Below are 16,657 nucleotides of genomic sequence, written 5' to 3' on the forward strand. Positions count from 1 at the left end.
CTGCCAGGATATTGGTCCCCCTAGGATTCAAGTGTAACCCACCCTTTTTGTACAGGTCACACCTGCGCCAAAAGAGGTCCCAATGATCCAAAAACTTGAATCCCTGTCCCCTGCTCCAATCCCTCAGCCACACATTTATCCTCCACCTCATTGCATTCCTACTCTCACTGTCGCGTGGCACAGGCAGTAATCCTGAGATTACTACCTTTGCGGTCCTTTTTCTCAACTCCCTTCCTAACTCCCTATATTATCCTTTCAGGACCTCTTCCCTTTTCCTACCTATGTCATTGGTACCTATATGTACCACGACCTCTGGCTCCTCACCCTCCCACTTCAGGATATCTTGGACGCTATCAGAAATATCCCGGACCCTGGCACCAGGGAGGTAAACTATCATCCGGGTCTCTGGACTGCGTCCACAGAATCGCCTATCTGACCCCCTTACTATCGAGTCCCCTATTACAACTGCCCTCCTCTTCCTTTCCCTACCCTTCTGAGCTACAGGGCTGGACTCTGTGCCGGAGGCACGGCCACTGTCGCTTCCCCAAGGTAAGCTGTCCCCCCCAGCAGTAGTCAAACAGGAGTACCTATTGTCAAGAGGCACAGCCACCGGGGTACTCTCTATTACCTGACTCTTCCCCTTCCCTCTCCTAACTGTGACCCACTTGTCTGCCTCCCGTGGCCCCGGTGTGACCACCTGCCTGTGACTCCTCTCTATCAACTCCTCACTCTCCCTGACCAGACGAAGGTCATCGAGCTGCAGCTTCAGTTCCCTAACGCGGTCCCTTAGGAGCTGCATCTCGGCGCACCTGGCGCAGATGTGGACGTCCGGGAGGCTTGGAGACTCCAGGGCCTTCCACATCCGGCACCGAGAACAACAAGCTACCCTCACACTCATACTGCCCCTCTCCTCAAATAACAACAAAAAATGAATACCAAACCTTCCTTGCCTCGCCTGTTTCCGCCTAAGCCCATTGAGCTGAAGCCCTTAAGCCTTCACTCTGCTCCCGGCTCACTGCACCGCCCGCAAAATACACTGCCCGCTGTATGAGGCTCTGTTCCTTTTAAATCTCCTCTGCGTCCTCACTAAAGCTTCCACATCTTTCTACAGTGAGGCAACCAGAACTGAACACAATACTCCAAGTGCAATCTAACCAGAGTTTTACTGCATGGCTCTTGAACTCAATCCTCCAACTAATAAAGGCCAACACACCATATGCCATCTTAACCACCCTATCAACATGTACAGCAACTTAGAGGGACCTATAGATATGGACCCCAAGATCCCTCAAATGCTAAATAGTAGATGCTGTGAATAACTATCCACTTCTGAAATTTAGTTGTTAATCTAATAATTTTGAAGTAACATTTATTTGCAAATAATTTTAATAAAAATGAAGTTTTCAATAGAATATTTCAAATAGTTTAATTCAATAAACATTTTTACAAGAATAAGATCTTAAACAAATCTGCAACATGTAATGCAAAAATATTCTCTAGCCACAGGAATTAATCTACTATCCCACTGAAAGAAGCCTGGTGAATAAATTACAGAACAGGTAGGAACATTTTTTACTATCATATATTTAGAAATGATACACAACTTGGCTATTATGTAATGACACAAATTTGAGGTATGTAGTTTTGGCATGATACAGAATGAAGTTAGAAATATCTTACAGAAATGAAGTAGAAATACCATGGACAGTAAGAAATGCAAACATTATTCATTGTGAAAATATTAAGCCAAGTCAATTTGTGTCAAGTTTTTTGGCATATTCATCAGTATGGTGAGATAAAATGGAAAACTTGTTTGTAGCAACATTATAGGCATGAGTTGTAGGTACAGACAACATGCAGAATATAAATTACATATACATTATACTTAACACTATAGCACACAGAAAAAAACAAAGATGTGCTAAAAAGCAAAACCTTAGTGTAAAAAGATAACAAAGACAAAAGAAAACAATCAAAGGCAATTCCATGGTAGTGCAAGAGATGGTCTATAGTGGTCATTGCTGAGGAAGGATTAGGGTTGTGCAGGTAGGTTCAAGAACCTGATGGTTTTAGGAAAGTAGCTATTCTTGAACCTGGTAGCATTGTTGACCATTGCATCAACAGAATTAGGTTAGGGAACTCGATCCTTTCTTCTCCCAGCCCCTGGCGATGGTGAATCTCTGGAGTTATTTTGGCCTGAAACGTCAACCGTACTCTTTTCCATAGATGCTGCCCGGCCTGCTGAGTTCCTCCAGCATTTTGTATGTGGCTATCTTCTATCTGACAGCTGATAATTCATGGCTTTTTGTTTTAAATCAGTTACCAAACCAGTACACAGGGCAGACACAATCTCAACAGCAACAAACCAAAGAACACCTTACAAATAACTTCTTATTTGGAAATTATCTCTAACCAGCACATTACCTGGAGCATCATCATGTCTGCTTTAAAACATTTATCAAGCCAGGTAACTTCAATTCAAAAAATGGAGGACATAGAGCCATGTTCATTCCTTCAACCTCGTGGCAAGAACAAAAACAATTGGTTTGTCCGCTTCCTTGATCCATTCAAGTTCGATGTTTCCTTCCATATTTTAATTCCTTCATGGCCAACAGCATAAGATTTCAGGCTTTTGTACCTCCTGCTTGGCAGTAACAACAAGAAGAGGGCATGACCTGGATGATAAGGGCTGACTTCTTATGGCAGCACTTCCTGTAGATGCTGCCACTGATGGGGAGGGATATGTGTTCACTATGCTCTGCAGCCTCTTGAGTTCCTGTGCATTGAAATTGCCATACCACAGGATACTGTGAAAGTTAGATTATTTAGTAATATGCTAAAATTCCTTAAGTCCCTAAGAAATGATAGTCACTGGCATGCTTTCTTCATGAATGTGCTGGGTCCAGAACAGGCCATTTGAGATATTAATTAATGCCCAGGAATTTGAAGCTGCTTGCTCTGTCTATCCGTATTGAGAAGTGGTAAGTCGTCCCTTGATTTCCTCTTTCAATAGAATTCATTAGTTCTGTGATTTCATTAACCTTGAGAAAGAGGTTGTTATCGCAACACCAGTCACCGGATGGTCTTTCTCACTCCTGACTTATCATCTCCCATGAGTCTGCCTACAACAGCAGTATCACAAGCAAATTTATAGACAGTTTTGGAAGCTGTGCTTTACCATGGGTGTAATGAAGGAAGAGCAGAAGTTAAGCACAAAAGTGTATCTGTGTTTATAATCAGTGAGGAGGAGATGCTTTTGTGACCTATGCTGATTGAGTTCTGCATTGAAGTAGCTAGAATGGTTGGCATTTAACTACCAGATGTTCCAGATCAGGGGACCAGGAATGGGACAAGACCATCATTTCCAAGCACCACGAGGAGTTTATCATGAAGTATACACTCCTGCCCCTTGCTTTTCCTAATGCTGCTATCCCATCCATACAGTGGATGGAGCACTGTGTCTGGAGAGTTGGGAGGTAAGCCATGTCTCTGTGAAACAGAGTACACTGCAGTTTCTCATAATCCTCTGATACAGAAGTTCAGCTCACGGGTCTTTCTCCTTGTTCTCCAGTGATTGTATATCAATCTAAATGATGTTAGGGAAGTCAATTTCATGCTTCTGTGTTCCAGTTTTACCCAAAGTCCTCTTCAGTGACCATAAATTGTGGCAAAATTCTACGAGCTTCAATGCTTCCAGGCGCTGTATGGTGTTCTGGAAGGTCAGGTCTGCCAAATCCATTGAGTCCATAGAATGATCCTAAGATTGCTAATACAGTTAAATGGCTTTAGAGACCATTTGTAATGCAGTATTCCTGACTGCAGATTTGAGATTTAAAAGTTCAATGCATAATTATAAAGGTCCTTTACTTCTTGCTGCCTGTATTATGTTATCTCTTGCTGGCAACATCTTAACAGGGTCAATAAAAAGGTGCAGAAGGTATTGACAACAACAACAAAAAAATGAGAAGTGCATTTGCAAAGGATTACAAGTTTAACAGTAAAAGTTTCTTTAAAAATACTTAAGAGAAGCAAAGTGTCCAAGAGAACATATAACTGGCAATAAATGAATACTTTGCTTCTGTCTTCAAAGAACAGAAAGATACCTAGGTACCATGAGTATAAAGAAAATCTAAATTAATTATCAATAGAACTTACTGGATTTAACATTATCAAAGAAAGGGCTAATGGTGAAATCCATTATGCTTAAGTAAAGCAAATCTCCAAACCTTCATGGTTTCCTTATCAGAATAATAAAAGAAGTGAGTGAGGAGATTTCAAATACATTAATAGTTGCCTTTGATGATCTTTTGATGCATAAGTTATACTGTTCGATTGGAAACATTCAACTCTATTGTTTAAAATGGTGGACCTCCCTGACTACTGTCAGTTCTGAGAAAATTCTTGAAACTCTCTCAAGATTTACTGAGCATCAACTGATTACTATCAGTACTGACGTGTTAACACTGAGTAACATCTGTCTAATTTGGTTACTTGTTGGAGGATGATAGAGTGATGAATAAAGGGTTATTAAGGGTATCATCTATGTTTTCTTCTAAAATTCATTTGGTAAGTTCACATGAAATGAAAGAAGACAGAGGAAAGATAAAGTGCATACTTGATTATTTGAACATGGCATCTGATCTCTCTGAGAGATCAGTATTGCAGCCACAGATTTTTAATCAAATTTATCAATGATTTCAATGAAGGAGCTGAGAGGTATAATCAATATTTATAAATTAAAACAAATTGGAAAGCACAGTAAATGATTTAGATATAAACAGCAAAATATAAAGGGACATGAGTAGCCTTCTCAGTGATGTACTGTATATAAAAACTGAAAATGAATTTTAAAAATGTGCATAAAAACTTATGTGGTAAATTGAGCTCAAAGCAGGAAATGAGTCATTCAGTTTCCAAGAAAGAGAAACAATTGCCTGAGAACTGAATTGCAGAACACTTGCCTTTTTCTAACATTATGCCAATTAAAATTGATATAACTGTGATTAAGTTGTGGATGGGACTATTGTAGGATCAGATTAAGCCAATGAAGAAATTTCACTGGGCACTTCTAGTTATGATCCCCCAATGTAACTCCAACGCAATTTATTGTTGGGCTATAATGCAATGATTTTTCCTGCAACACTCTTTTCTGAAACATCACAGATGCCTTTTATTTATTTATCTAACTATTGATTTATTTATTTGTTTATTATCCATTCATTCACTCATAAGGAAATTCTGGGAGAATGTAATTGTAATCCTGGGGCAGAGGCCTGGGAGGTCTGGAAGTAAAGGATTTGAAAAATCAAAAAAAGTGGTGATAATGGAAATTTGAAATAAAAACAAAAGATGCTGTAAACAGCAGATCAGGAAGCATCTGTAAAAAGAGAAACTATGGTAAAGATCAGAAGCCCTTCATTATTCCCCATTGAATAGTTGTTGATCTGAAACATTCGATCTGTTTCTTATTCAACTGATGCTGTCTGACTTGCTAAGTGCTTACAGCATCTCCTGTACGTTTTAAGTAAAATACTCACTTGAATTATCATGCTACTCTCCCTTTGCATTTAAATCAATCCACCCAGTAAAACTTCCTCTGTAACTTGTACTCCCAAATTTTGCCTTGCAAGCCCAAGACATTACCATTGCTACTGTTCCCACACACTCAAGTATTCAAATAGGATGGCATGATCACCCTCCTAATAATTAGGCTAATCTTCTTCCTCCAACTTCATCCTAAATACTGGACAGGTCTCCCTGTACTCCTGATCACAGACCTGCAATTTTCTGTTCCTGTCTTTCCTCTCAGAAGGGCTACAAAAGTGATCCTCCCCTTTGCCCTCAAACACTAGCAGTGTGTCTGATCACTCTCTCCTATCTAACATTAACAGCACTACCACAAATCCTTCTCTCTAACAACTGCTTTCTTGTCCCTCAAATCCTTGGCAAAACATTGGTCATATCTTCAGTCCACATCCTTTGAGCAGTTCATCTCCAACAGAAGCACTCCACAAATCCTTAGCTACAGACTAGTTTGGGAGAGATGACACATTTTGATAATGAAAGAGACCAAAATTTAATTTCCCTTTGATCATTGTAGACTGAATGGCCTATTTATTTACCTCATGACACTCTCTCTTGTGACCAAAGGCTCAAGATTCGAGCATGTGTGAATTTTGTTGAAGTGGCACAAACATCAAAATAGTAATTGTTTCACTGCTTAACTGCTCTTCTATTGAGGTTTTTCAGGTGGACTAGTATTTTGAGCCATGAGTTTTTCCAAAATGCAGCAAAGAAGGAACTGTAGAGTGGCAGAAGAAATTTACGTGTATGTAGATTTCTAAAAGCTAATTGCCTTTTTGACAAACCAAAGTTCACAGTAAATTTTATCCTCAAAGTACACATATGTCACCATATACAACCCTGAGATTCATTTTCCTGTAGGCATAATCAATAAATCTATTGAATAATAGCCATAACAGAATCAATGAAAGATTGCCCAACTAAGGCATTCATCCAGAGTGCAGAAGACATCAAACTGTGCGAATACAAAATAAGAAATAATTAATAAAGAAAGAAAGAAGGAAAGAAAGAAAGATTGAAAACATAAGATGAAGGGTTCTTAAAAGTGAGTCCATTAGTTGTGGGAACATTCCAATGATGGGGTAAGTGAAATTAAGTGAAGTTATACCCTTTGATCCAACAGCCTGATGGTTAAGGGGTAGGAACTGTTCTTGAACCTGGTGGTGTGGGTCCTGAGGCTCTTGTACCTTCTTTCTGATGGTAGCAGCAAGTCATGAGGCCAAATAAAATATTGCCTATTATCTCATAGGGTTAATATAGATAGGAGAAATTATGCTCCAGTTGTATACAACCTTGACTAAACCATAATTCTGATGAATAGGCTGTAAATCTCCTGGCACCCAATCTTGCAGGAGATTTACAGCATATTCATCAGAATAAATGCAGGACTGATAGAGTAAAAGTACCAGGGCAGCATGTATCTGATTGATGTGACATCAACATTCTTAGATTCTGGAAAATCATTGTTCCTTTTGCTTGATTACAAGGAAGTCACAGTATCTATTGTGACTTAAAGACACCAAGATCTAACTTACTTCTGCTGATTTAGAATATAGTGGAAAGCAAGGGAAGAAGTTTCTGGGGCTCTGGCAGAGACTTTTGTATCTTCATTGGCCATGGGTGGGGTACGAGAACATTGAAAGGTGGCTATTATTGTGCCCATTATTATGTAAGGACCAGCAGCAAACCGCAGGTGAGACTAAAATCAGTGGCAGGAAAGTTACTGAAGGGGATTCTGAGAAACGGGATCTATCTGCACTTAGGAAGAGAAGGACAGATTAGGGATAGTATGCTGGGGAATCATGTTTTTTGAATTTGTTTGAGATTTTTGATGAGGTGACCAAGAGGATTGACTCGGGCAAGATGGTATACATTGCCCACGTGGATTTTTGGGAAGTCTATGACAAGGTCCTGCATGGTAGACTGGTTTGGAAGATCATATCAACATGTGATCCTGGGTGAGCTAACCAATTGGATACAAACTTGTCTTCGTGGAAGAGTTCAGGGAATGGTAGTGAAGGGTTGTTTTTCAAATTGGAGGCTTGTGATCAGTGATGTGCCACAGGGATTAGCATTGGGTTCTTTATTGCATACCATATACTTGTACATTAAAGACTTGTATGAGAATGTAGGTGACATGATTAGTTTGCCAATAGTACCAAATTTGGTGGTGGTGTGGACAGTGAGAAAGATTGTCTAAGGTTGCAATAGGATCTCAATCAACTGGGAAAATGGACAATGGAATGGCACAGGGGATTTAACTCAGGCATGTGCAGTGTTGTGCATTTTGGGAAGTTAATACTGGGCAGGACTTACACAGTAAATGGTAGTGCTCCAGGGATGTGTTGCAGAACTGGGAGACCTAGGGATACAAATACACAGTTCCCTGAAAGTGGTTGCACAGTTAGATAAGGTGGTAAAGAAAGCACATGGCCCACTTGCCTTCGTCAGTCAATGTACTAAGTACAAGGGTTGGGACATCATGTTACAGCTGTAAAAGATGTTGATGAAACTGCACCCATCGTATTATGTGCAGGTCTGGTTGTCAAGTTATAGGAAAGATGTAATTAAGCAAGAGGTAGTGCAGAAACAATTCAGAGGAATGTTGTCAGAACTAAAGGATTGAAGAGTGATTGGATAGGCTGGGACTGTTTACCTTGGAGCGAAGGAGGCTGAGGGGTGTCCTTATAGAGATTAATAAAATAATGAAGGGTATAAGTAGGGTGGATGGTTGCAATCTTTTCCCCAGAGTACGAGGGTCTAAAACTAGAGGATTTAATGGGAGAGTGGAAACATTTAAAGGGGATCTGAGGGACAACTTTTTTGCACAGAAGTTGACAGTAATTTTGAATGAACTGCCAGAGGAAGAGACAGAGGCAAGATAAATTGCAATATTTAAAAGGCATTTTGTGGGTACAAAACACACACACAAGATGCTGGAGGAGCCCAGCAGATCAGGCTACATCTATGGAAAAGAGTACAGTTGACATTTCAGGCTGAGACACTTCAGCAGCTGAAGAGTCTCAGCCCAAAATATCAGCTGTACTCTTTTCCATAGATGCTGCCCGACCCGCTGAGTTCAACCAGCATTTTGTGTGTGTTGCTTGGATTTCCAGCATTTACGGATTTTCTCTTGTTTGTGATGGGTACAAAGAAAGATTTAATGGGATATTTTCCAAATACAGGCAAATGAGGTTAGGTCAGGTAAGTGCCATGGCTAGCATGGACATTTTTAAAATTCATCATAGAAAGGTCTGTAAAAAAAATAAAGTTCCTAGATTATTAATAGTCCCCCACCCCAGTGCATAAACAAAGCCCATTTACAAAAATTGGACTATTTCCTTGCTGTACAAGTCTATGACTCACATGGGCTTGGGAATAACATATTGGCATGGATCAAAAGTTGGTTGATAGGAAATACAAAGTAGTAATAATGGGTATCAGAATGGCAGGCATTAATCACAGGGAACTGATCTTGGTCTCCAGCTATTCATAATATATATCAATAAACCTGCTGAGAAAATAGAATTAGTATTTCTGAGTTTGCCTATGACAAGAAACTGGATTGTGAATTGTGAGGAATGTGAAATGAAGTTTCAAAGTAATTTAGAAGTTGAGTGAATGGTCAAATATAGGACAGGTGCATGAAATAGCATTTTCTGTATTTTTTGTATCCCCAGCATTGGAGTTTGATGCTGCAACATTATTTCCTGTAGTTGGGAATCAGTGATGAGACCAAATCAAAATTGTCAAGAGGGGAATGAAGTTTTTCTTTACTTAGCAACACACACAACATGCTGCCGGAACTCAGCAGGCCAGGCAGCATCTATGGAAAAGAACGAACAGTCGACACTTTGGGGCGAGACCCCAATTCTGTTGAAGGGTCTTGGCTCGAAACGCCAACTGTTTACTCTTTTCTATAGATGCTGCCTGGCCTGCTGAGTTCCTTCAGCATTTTGTGTGTGTGTTGCTTTGGATTTCCTGCATCTGCAGATTTTCTTGTGTTTGTTTTCTTTACTTAACAGATTGTTGGAGAATGAAGTGCTTTGTTACATGGACTAATTGAGAAGAGACCATTGCATGTCATTGTAATTGTTTCATAAAGCAATGGGTTGTTTCTCACAAAAAAAAGATACAGTTGGTTAAAATAGCAAATTATTCCAGTTCTCACTCTCAGAAAGTGGTCATGTGTTTTACTCTTTTCTTATTCACTGTGACTTAGAATTGAATGGGCACTGAAGAATAAATTTATGGAATGGAGAGCACAGCGTCCCACTCGATGGAATCGTTACTGTACTGGAGTGTTTCAAAATTTTCTTCCTCTGCTGGAACGAAACCTTGGTCGCTCAGTAAGTGAAGAGCAGAGTGCAGGTTTAGAGAACCTTTTAAAGGAATACAAGGTTTGTTATCCCTTCAGAAAAAAGCACTTCCAATTAAATTATTCTTAATATTAATTTTTCAGAAGTTTGATATATTATAGCATATGTACTAAAATCTGGAAAGCTAATAATTGTAAATTTAAAATAAATGTATCCACTTCTTATTTTTAGCTACCCACCATTAATATGAGTAGATGTAATATTTAAGCTTTCTCTTCTGGCCATTCAGTTTCCAAGTGCTAATTTGTATCACATTTTTATGTTACCGATCCTGTGATCTCAAAGTGATGGTTTGGGATGTTTTTATTCACATGTGGGAATTACTGGCAATGTAAGCATTTGTTGTCTTCATAACTGCCTTAAGGCAATATGTTGGATGGTAAGTCACCTTCCAGAACCATTATATTTCTTCTTGGTGGAAGTACTCCCAAAATGCTACGAACTAGGAGTGTCATAACTAGGGGTAATTTTTAGAAAAAAGAAAAGATTTTTTTCAGTGAGTATGTCGATTGTATTTTCTCTGTGTAACTTCATGGATGTTCACTGTTCATTGGATTGTTTGCCTGTTATGTCTAATTGTTTGTCTTTGGGCTAGGCTCTAGATTTACATTTTGTGTTGCAGGTGTCTCATTTGGTGTCATGGAGATTGTTTGTATTTATCATTTTTATTCAATTTGAGGTAATTGAATTAGCATGGGGATTTTCATGTCTTGCACTGTAGTTGTTGTCTTTGTGGGTTATTGCTTCGTCTGGACACTGGGGCTGTCTGATTGGTCTTGAATTCCTATGTGTCCCAGGGTGTACTTCAGGAGTGCTTGCAAACCCCTTTTTGCTTGGTTGTTGTAGATCCTTATCTGGTGGAAACTCTGACCGAGTTCTTCTGTGTATCATGAGTGATTTCAGTTCTTCAAGATTCTGCAGAATTTGCCTGAGTTCTTGGTAGTTTTGCTGGTTAATTTCTGTAATAAATCTTTTATTTTGTTTGAATTGCTGGAAGTCTCTCGCATTCCTGCACTTCAGTTTGCTACTGCGCCTGCCAGAGTTTCTTGATTTAGACACAGTAATGGTAAAAGAACGGTGATATTTTTCAATATAATTATTGTATATGAGGTGACACTGCAGGCTTTATTTCTGTATTTCCATAAACTTGTTGCATTTATCCTTTTTTGTTACTAAAGATACGAATTTGAGAGGTGCTGTCAGATAGGCTAGATTGCATAGCTTTTATGAGAGTATACATATTAGCCTTTGTGTACCAATAATGGAGGAAGAGTGTTGATGTGGTGTGAGTCAAATGAAATGCATGTTCCTGAAATGTGTTCATTTCTAGAGTGTTGTTGAAGTTGTGCAAAACCAGAAATCTAGACAAGTGGATTTTGGCTCACTCCTGGTGTATGTCACGTAGGTGAAGGAGTTACTTGTCTCAAGATATTCAGACTCTGCCTTGCTAATGTAGCCATGGCATTTATGTAGCTGGTCCAGTTAGGTTCCTGGCCATCGGTGATTTCTAAGGTCCATATGGTGGGCTATTCAAGCACAGTAATGCATTTGACTAGCATGGTTATACTCTCCTGTTGGTAAAGGTCATTGCCTAGCACTTGGATGGTGCTAATCTTCCTCCTCTTTGAATGTTATCTAGTTCATGCTGAATGCGAATGTGATTTGCTTCTTTTTCTGAGAAGAGGGGATGAAATCAAAGATGATGCACATATCCCTGTTTCTGACAGATGATGGAAGGAAGATCAATGATGAAACCACTGAAATTGCTGGTCCTACCTAGACACTGTTCTTATGAACTCACACAATGAGATGCTGGGGCTAGGATAGATGACCTATAACCTTGAGGCCCACTGACCTAGTTTATACCACTTACTATCACACTTGTCGAATGCTTTCGATGTTGGGAGCAGTCACTTTCACTTTATCTCTGGAATTAACTCTGAGCCAAGAGCTGGAACTAAGTTCAAAGTTCAATGTAAATTTATTTTCAAAGTACATATATGTCACCATATTCAACCCTGATTCACTTCCTTGTGGACGTACTCAATCCGTGATAGAATAATAACCATAATAGAATCAATGAAAGACCGCACCAACCAATGTGCAAAAGGTAACAAACTGTGCAAATACAAAAAGAAAGAAATAATACAATAAATAAAAAAGCAATAAACATTGAGAACATTAGATGAAGAGTTTTTGAAAGTGAGTCCATAGGTTGTGGGAACATTTCAATGATGGGACAATTGAAGTTGAGTGAAATTATCTTCTCTGGTTCAAAAGCCTGGTGGCTGAGGAGCAATAACTGTTCCTGAACATGGTGATGTGAGTCCTGAGGCTCTTGTACCTTCTTCCTGATGGCAACAGTGTGAAGAGAGCATGTTCTGGGTGGTGGGGGGTCCCTGATGATGGAAGCTGCTTTCCTGTGACAACGCTTTGTGTAGATGTGCTCAATGGTGGGAAGGGCATTACCTGTGATAGACAGGACTGTATCCACTACTTTTTGTAAGATTTTCTGTTCAAGGGGAATGGTATTTCCTTACCATCTGTGATGCAGCCAGCCAATATACTCTCCACTGCATGTCAGTAGAAGTTTGCCAAAGTTTTAGATGTCCTGCAAAATCTTTGCAAACACCTAAGGTAGTAGAGGCACTGCAGTGCATTCTTTACATAATTGCATCTATATGCTGGGCCCAGGACAAGTCCTCCGAAATAAGTGGTTCTGAATAAACCAAAACTGTGCATCAGCGAGAAGGTTATTGATGATTGAATGCCATTGAGGGTTACCATCATCCTGTTGTTAACAGGAAAAAGATTAATTGGGCACCAATGAACTAAATTGGATTTATACTGCTATTTTGTGATACTCTATATCTTATACTGTCTCACATTGATGTTTGTATCTTTGCTGTAATGAAAGAGCTTGATTAGAGATATGGCTAGTTTTGGAGTGCATGTCTTTCTTTAGTGCAACAGGCAAGATGTTGTCTGGTCCCATATCATTTGTGTTATACAGTGCTATTGCCATTTTTTGATATCAGGTGAATCATATTGGTTGTAGACAAGCTCGATGATGAAGGGAATCTTGGTACAAAACCTAGACATTTCACCCACTAGATATTTCTTAACATTGATGAAAATAGTTGCAAATGCTTTTCCCTTATCTTCGCAGTGACAGGCTGGCCCCAACAGGGGATGCAATTTTGTTGGAGCCTCCTCCTCCAACTCACTGTTAAATTGTCCATCACCATTTATGAGCTGTGTCAGAAATGTAGAACTTTGATCTGATCCTTCATTTTTGGCGTTACTGTACTTAGCTCTATCTTTTGTATGGTGTTTTTGTTTTGCATGTCTGCCCAGTTATGACTTGCTGGATCAGTTTTGAGTCTACTCCATTTAACATAATGGTAACGCTCTACCGCACAATAAAAAATAAGAACAGGAGAAGGTCAAAGGGCCTCTCACATTCGTGAGGAAGCTGTTATGACCATGACTGAAGTCATGGAAGAGACGCTGAACCTGGTGATATACAAGTCTTTATTCAGCACAACAAGCAGGAATAATTCTGGAGACCCTCTCGGTAGAGGCTCACAAGCTCAATGTTCATCACATTTTTTATATCCTTAAGATCAATGGTGACAGTAGGTGATTCAATACAGTTTCAATAGTTACACTGACATCGTTTGCTTCAATACTTTGGGTTGGGTTGAGCTTTTGAACACTAAATTCAAAATTCCTTTGAATTGCATATCTACAGTGGGAGACACCTCTGAATGTTCAGATACCTTGGTTGGGACACTTCCTGAACTTACACAATGGTGCAAATTACTTAAACCCATAGTTGATGTAGGACAATTAACACAACCACATTTGTCTGAACATATGGCTGTGGAGAACTTGTACTTCAATTTACAAAAAATCTGAAGGCTAATTGCAATCTTCCTGAAATTATTTACATTTGCAATAAGAAATGAAACCTGGTTCTTGTTTGAATTAATATTTGCTATATTCACATAACTGCAGAATACTCCCTAGCAACTGCCATGTGCAAATGATCTACCACAAACAGATCAGCAATGATGAGGATTGCTGATTTCAGCTGTAGACCCAGTCTGGCAAGTTTTTGTTTTGAAACATACTGTAGCTAGCTTAGACAGTGGTAGTGCAAGTAAGCCCACTCTTGGAGAAATCCCACCAAGAGTATCTTCCATGCTCTTTCTAATTTCAGTATTTAAGGACTTCCAAATTTTGAACATGGAGAAACACTGATTCATCAGTTGAGGGAGTAGGTCTGGTGACATTCAACAGGACATTGCTATGTCTATGCTCTACCAGACACCAAATGGCCTTGAGCCAATGGTGAGGACCAATACAGCTATTCTCTCATCCATGTACCAGTGTACTGCTGGGTCTTATTGCTAGTTGAAAAAATAATACTCAAGGATTGTGGTAGAAGAATCTGAAGCATTGTAAGGCATGATTCTGTGAGCATGACTATGTATGGCTATTATTTCATCTGCTTCTGGGACAGAGCCTTTAAGGTTCAACCCCATTCTCCAGATGACTTTGCAAGATCAACAGAACTGGGAGTGATTGTGACATTTCCAAATTCAGTTTCTAGTTGCCTAGGAGTCCTTACCTCCAAGGGAGCATCATGTATTTTTATCTTTAAAATTATTAAGGAATTTAATAGGGTAATGGTTAAAAAATGTTTTTATGGAGGAGCAATAAAAACATGGTCATGGAGAAACAAAAAAAATCTATTAATCGATTCAGGAAAATCATATTTATCCAGATAACTGTTCAAATGTAGAACATGCTTCCATAATAACAATGATAAACAGCATGGTTGTAATTAAAGAAAAACTCTAAGTGAAAGGGGAAGGGATAAAAAAGGGTTAAATGTAAAATGGCTGACAGAAACTCACGTAGAACATAAAGAGTGGCAACTTGGCATTTATAGTATTTTCCTGCATTGTAATTTCCATGTGATTGTAGGGATGTCAGAATCATCTGCAGCATATACTCAGTGTTCACTTTATTAGGTACAGAATTGAAACCCAATGTGGTCTTCTGTTGCTGTAGCCTATTCATTTGAAGGTTCAATGTGTTGTGTGTTCAGAGATGCTCTTCTGTACACCACTATTGTAACTTCGTCATTTGAGTTGCTGTCGCCTTCCTGTCAGCTTGAACTGGTATGGCCATTCTTCTCTGACATTTCTCATTAATAAGGCATTATTGCCCACAGAACTACTGCTCACTGGATTTTTTTTTCACGCCATTTTCCGGAAACTCTAGGGACTACTGTATGTGAAACTCCCAGCAGATCAACAGTTTCTGAGATACTCAAGCTACACTGTCAGGCACCAATAACCATTCCACAGTCAAAGTCACTTAGTTTACATTTCTTCCCCATTCTGATATTTGGTCAAACCTCTGTGGATGAATGGTGGAAAGTGTGCTGACAGGCTGCATAATGGCCTGGTATGGGAGCTCCAATGCCTTTGAATGGAAATTCCTACAAAGGTAGTGGATTTGGCTAAGTATATCACAGGTAAAGCCCTCTCAACCATTGAGCACACCTACATGAAACATTGCTGTAGAAAAACAGCATCCATCAGCAAAGATCCTCACCACCCAAACCATGCTCTTTTCTCACTGTTGAAATCAACTAGAAGGTACAAGTGCCTCAGGACTCGCACCACCAGGTACAAGAACTGGTATTACCCCTCAACCATCAGGCTCTTGAACAAAAGGAGATAACTGCACTTATTTAAAGACTCTTTAATCATGATATTTCATGCTCGTTATTTATTGCTATTTATTTATTATCTGCATTTGCACAGTTTGTTTACAGTTTACAGATCCTGTTTACAGTTACTGTTCTATAGTATGCCTGCAGAAAAAGAATCTCAGGGTTGTATGTGGTGACATGTATGAACTCTGATAATAAAATATACTTTGAACTTCGAACTGAATAACAACTGAACCTCTTGATCATGTCTGCGTGTTTTAAAGCATTGAGTTGCTGCACAAGACTGGCTAATTAGATATTTGCATTAAGGAACACGTGCACTGGTGTACCTAATAAAGTGGCCACTGAATGTATTTTAGATTATTCTATTTTTTGATTGGAAAATATACTTTGAATTATAAAATATGTAAGTCAGTCAATTACAATATTTTGTTTATCTCAACAGGTTTCAGGATTTCCTATTCAAATGTGCTATTCAAAGTTGGAGACAATATTTGATAAAGTCTACAGTACTGGTATTCATAAAATCAACATCCCCAATGTGGAGTTTGCTGTTGCGGTGTATATTTATCCATACCCTGGCAATGTATTATCAGTGTGGATCTATATAGCATCTCTGGTTCGCAATGCATAAAAAAATCAAGCTTGCCATTGTTTAATATTTTTGACCTAGATCTCTTATTTTTGTTCTACTGTTTTCTGTACTGTGATTTCCCATTTTTAGTAACTTTGAAGTTTATTAGCCCAATAAGTAATTTTTTTCATAAATTAACCTCACTTAATTTTCAAACCATCCAATCCAATCTTTTCTGTTTTCTAGAAAGAGAAAATAACTCTTCTGACTATAAGTACCCTGCTTCAATAGTTTTCTGTTATTATTTTACCAGATTCATTTAATCTCCTATTCTCACAAAGATGAGTTACAACTCTAATATCATAAAAG

General features: G+C 39.0%; 1 protein-coding gene across 1 annotated transcript in view; it reads left to right on the forward strand.

Annotated features, from left to right (window-relative positions):
* Positions 1–16,348, forward strand: part of LOC134359133 (protein CC2D2B-like) — a 139,454-nt gene extending 123,106 nt beyond the window's left edge. Inside the window, exons 31-33 of the mRNA XM_063072098.1 lie at positions 1,501–1,559; positions 9,806–9,983; positions 16,160–16,348. Of these exons, the coding sequence (XP_062928168.1) occupies positions 1,501–1,559; positions 9,806–9,983; positions 16,160–16,348 (426 nt within the window). The remainder of the gene's footprint in view (positions 1–1,500; positions 1,560–9,805; positions 9,984–16,159) is intronic.
* The last annotated feature ends 309 nt before the right edge of the window (positions 16,349–16,657 follow it).

The sequence above is a fragment of the Mobula hypostoma genome, chromosome 19 (genome assembly GCF_963921235.1).
Source record: "Mobula hypostoma chromosome 19, sMobHyp1.1, whole genome shotgun sequence".
NCBI lineage: Eukaryota > Metazoa > Chordata > Chondrichthyes > Myliobatiformes > Myliobatidae > Mobula > Mobula hypostoma.